Source organism: Lactuca sativa, chromosome 2 (assembly GCF_002870075.4).
Source record: "Lactuca sativa cultivar Salinas chromosome 2, Lsat_Salinas_v11, whole genome shotgun sequence".
NCBI lineage: Eukaryota > Viridiplantae > Streptophyta > Magnoliopsida > Asterales > Asteraceae > Lactuca > Lactuca sativa.
Genome location: NC_056624.2, coordinates 227364267 through 227367622, shown reverse-complemented (window position 1 = coordinate 227367622; position 3356 = coordinate 227364267). Strand labels below are relative to the sequence as shown.

The 3356-nt window shown below is 33.9% G+C and overlaps 1 protein-coding gene across 1 annotated transcript; it reads right to left on the bottom strand.

Annotated features, from left to right (window-relative positions):
- Window positions 1–1218: 1218 nt before the first annotated feature.
- LOC111910836 (pectinesterase) lies at window positions 1219–3146 on the bottom strand. Its single transcript, XM_023906649.1, has 2 exons — window positions 2279–3146; window positions 1219–1916 (listed from the first exon to the last, which is right to left on the bottom strand). The coding sequence occupies exons 1-2, from the start codon at window positions 3144–3146 to the stop codon at window positions 1219–1221; spliced, it is 1566 nt and encodes a 521-aa protein (XP_023762417.1).
- Window positions 3147–3356: the final 210 nt, after the last annotated feature.

Genomic DNA, 3356 nt, shown 5'->3' with positions numbered 1-3356 from the left:
CTGGTTTCTAAATATTCACTTTGCGTTTATCGTTTTCCATATCTATTGTAAAACTAAAAAGTTTGCATGAAATCTTGGAGTTTTACTTTATTACTTACAATCGATAGAAACAAAGTAAAAACTTTTAAGGACAAAAGTTAGATCCATGTAGGTTTCTACAATCAAGATCAACTACAAGCATATCGGTTTTACTTTATTGTCTCGTATTTATATTCGTCCAATAACATGACAATCTGTTTCTATTTATTTCTTATAATGAAATCTAATCGTGAAGGATCATTCTGGACGAAACTTTGTAACAATAATAATAATAATTAAATTTATTATTTGGCAACATCTCAACATTTAATCCTCAATACTAATCACTAGTTGTGAGACCCATTTATTAAATAAGTTAATCTAAAAAAAAGTTAAATATAAATGTTGAATTTATAAGAAAAAAAGAAAAATAATGATTTATTATAATGTAAATGTTTTTTTATCTTTTAAATTTAAACAAATAATTTAATTAAGGAAAAAAAACTAACGCGTTTTAATTTTGAAAATTTTGGAATTTAAAGGGAAGTTTATTAGTGAAATTATTATTCATTTATTACTACATTTATTGCATTTATGACATTAAAACATTATTTGGAATTTAATAAAATAGAAAAACTCATAAAGACATATGAGAAAAAAATTAATTTAAAATAACCACAAAATAACATTTAACAAATTGAATGAAAGTATGATAAGTGATAAAAAAACCTTCATTTATTAGAGAGAATTGGTTGCTTGTGAAAACATTTTGAATATTTAATCATAAATATTATTTATTCATTCGTTTGTTTGTCAATCCTAAATAATTTTTGATTAGTTTATAATACTAATTATCAGATTATTTAAATATCATGTATGAAATTTAACACCTTTGTTTGTTTGTGAATTCTAAATAATTTTTGATTAGTTTATAACCCTAATTATTAGATTGTTTAAATATCGAAACTTAAGACCCTCCTATACAAAGATGACTTTCGTATGAAAACTTATTTACTCATAAAAAATGGTTTACGAACTCGAGATTTAATGAGATATCTATAGATTTCAATTAATTAAACTAGTGAATTTAAACAAGTAATCTTTTTTCAATATTGAGACGAGATTGAGATTCTAAACCAAAAAAAAAAAAAAAAAAAAGCAGTCCCCTGAAAGTCATAACATTTTGGCTTTCACCCGACCCTACAAATTTTCAAACCCGGATGTAAAAGGCACGCCGGTTGCAGGAAGCCATTGGTTGCCTGACATGAACTTGTCAACGGTGAAATCCTCTGCGATATTTGGATCATCTATGGCATGGTAACCACTCCATTTAACCCTCTCATCAGTACTCGAACCTGGTACATAATTCTTATACTCTCCATAATAAATGGTTTCGTTATAACCCCAAGTATCCATCCACCCTTTCGGATCCACCAACTCATCAAGAAAACATTGCATATAAACAGTCTCGGCGTGTGGATACCATGGTCTTCCTAAGAAAGCTTTGTGCTGATCGATCACCGGCTTTAGATCATCTGCAGCAGTTATCTTACACCCTTGCAGTGTATATCCAGACGTTTCGTTTTCATATTTCCGTCCATTAGCAGTCACCACTAACCCTCCTTCTTCAAGCGGTGGTTTCCTTATGAAGATCTCACAATCTTGGAACACTGCCGGAGCGTCGCCGAATATGAAATCAACTGTTCCGAAAATCTGGCATTCTTTGTAGAACTGTTTACTAGAAAAAGTAAAAAGTGTGTCTTGATAGCCTTCAATGCTGCAGTGATAAAAGGCTGATTGATCGGAGCTGGTGAGAAGAGCCACCGCTTTCTCTCCCTGTGGCCCGGCAGTGTTCCGGAAGGTGATATCTCGAGCGATAAATCCACGACCCCAAACTTCTGCAAGAATGCAACCGAATTACAAAAAAAACTCCGAGTACATTTCGGTTTTTTTAACGTAATTGTCTCCACTAAAAGTTCACTTCGTTATTATTCTTTCAGAAATAAAACAGTTGGGTTTAGGAAACGTGTTTATGTATTGAAACAAACTCGGAGTAAATTTAGGATTTCTACGTCAATGCATGTGTCCACGAAAATCTCAATTCGTTCTAGAGTACAATTGAATTACAAAAGTGTTTATATTTCAACCATATTATATATACAGAAATTAACCACATTAACACGGCTATACGACAAATTAATGATAAAAAATAGAAACTAAAAACTTGAGGTATTAGCCAATTAACGAAACATTAACTTACGAAATGTTGCTGTTTGCTTGAGGTCACCAGCCTTTGACGTTCCGACCATGTCACCACCTAAACCCCGGCTACCAGTAATGATCGTCTTATTTATTCCGTCTCCAAACATCGTTATATACTCCACTGTCCTCGGAATCACAACGTTTTCGTCATAGATTCCAGCCTTCACGTAAATCACATACCTCCGGGATTGTGTCCTGTTCGATGCCGAATTTACAGCTTCTTGAACGGTTTCAAAATCTCCTGAGCCATCTTGAGCCACAACGACGTTTGGAGTACATTCTAGTGCCAAATCCCTCTGCTTCCAATCGACAGACTCAGGAGCATTATTGGTATTACTACCCCTAAAGAGAACACTAATAGCCAAGGAGTTGAGTATTAATTGTGTCAAATTGGTAGAAATTAGGGGCAGCATTGTGTTGGTCATATTAATCAACTCGAACCCTTTTTCACAGACGTTGATATAGGCTAAACTAGCACTGAGCCATGTCTGGACGTCAAGTTGGGTTGGGTGGAGGGTGTGGTTCAGGACCATGTTAAGTGTGAAAACGATGCCATCAATGTACTCAACGCAGCTACCCCACAAGCTTTTTCCTGGAACATTTGGGTACTTTGACTCGATCCCTTGGGCTCGTTTCAGAGCCACACGTGCTTCATCTATGGCTGCTTGTACAGTCATATCCAGGAACTGATTTGTAGATATGGTTGTCATATAGGGGTTAGGTTCGGCGATATAGTGATTGCAGGTTTCGTAGTATGGAGTCTGGGTGCACCACCAGTTTATGTTGCCGGAGGTGGTGGTTTCTGATGAGCAAGAGAAGAGGAATGTAATGATGAGGCATACGAAGAATGCATGCTTCATTGCCATGTTTTGATTTCCTGATTTTTGTTCTTTCTTAGAATGCTATTTATAATACTCAAATGGTGTAATAAATACCAAATCTTGGTAAATTTATTTCACTACTTTTGCGGATCAAGTCTAATCTATTAAAACATATTTTTTTTATGTTTGAATAATCCATTATTTTTTTGATATAAAATTGTAATACAAAATAAAGACTATTTGTTTGATATAATT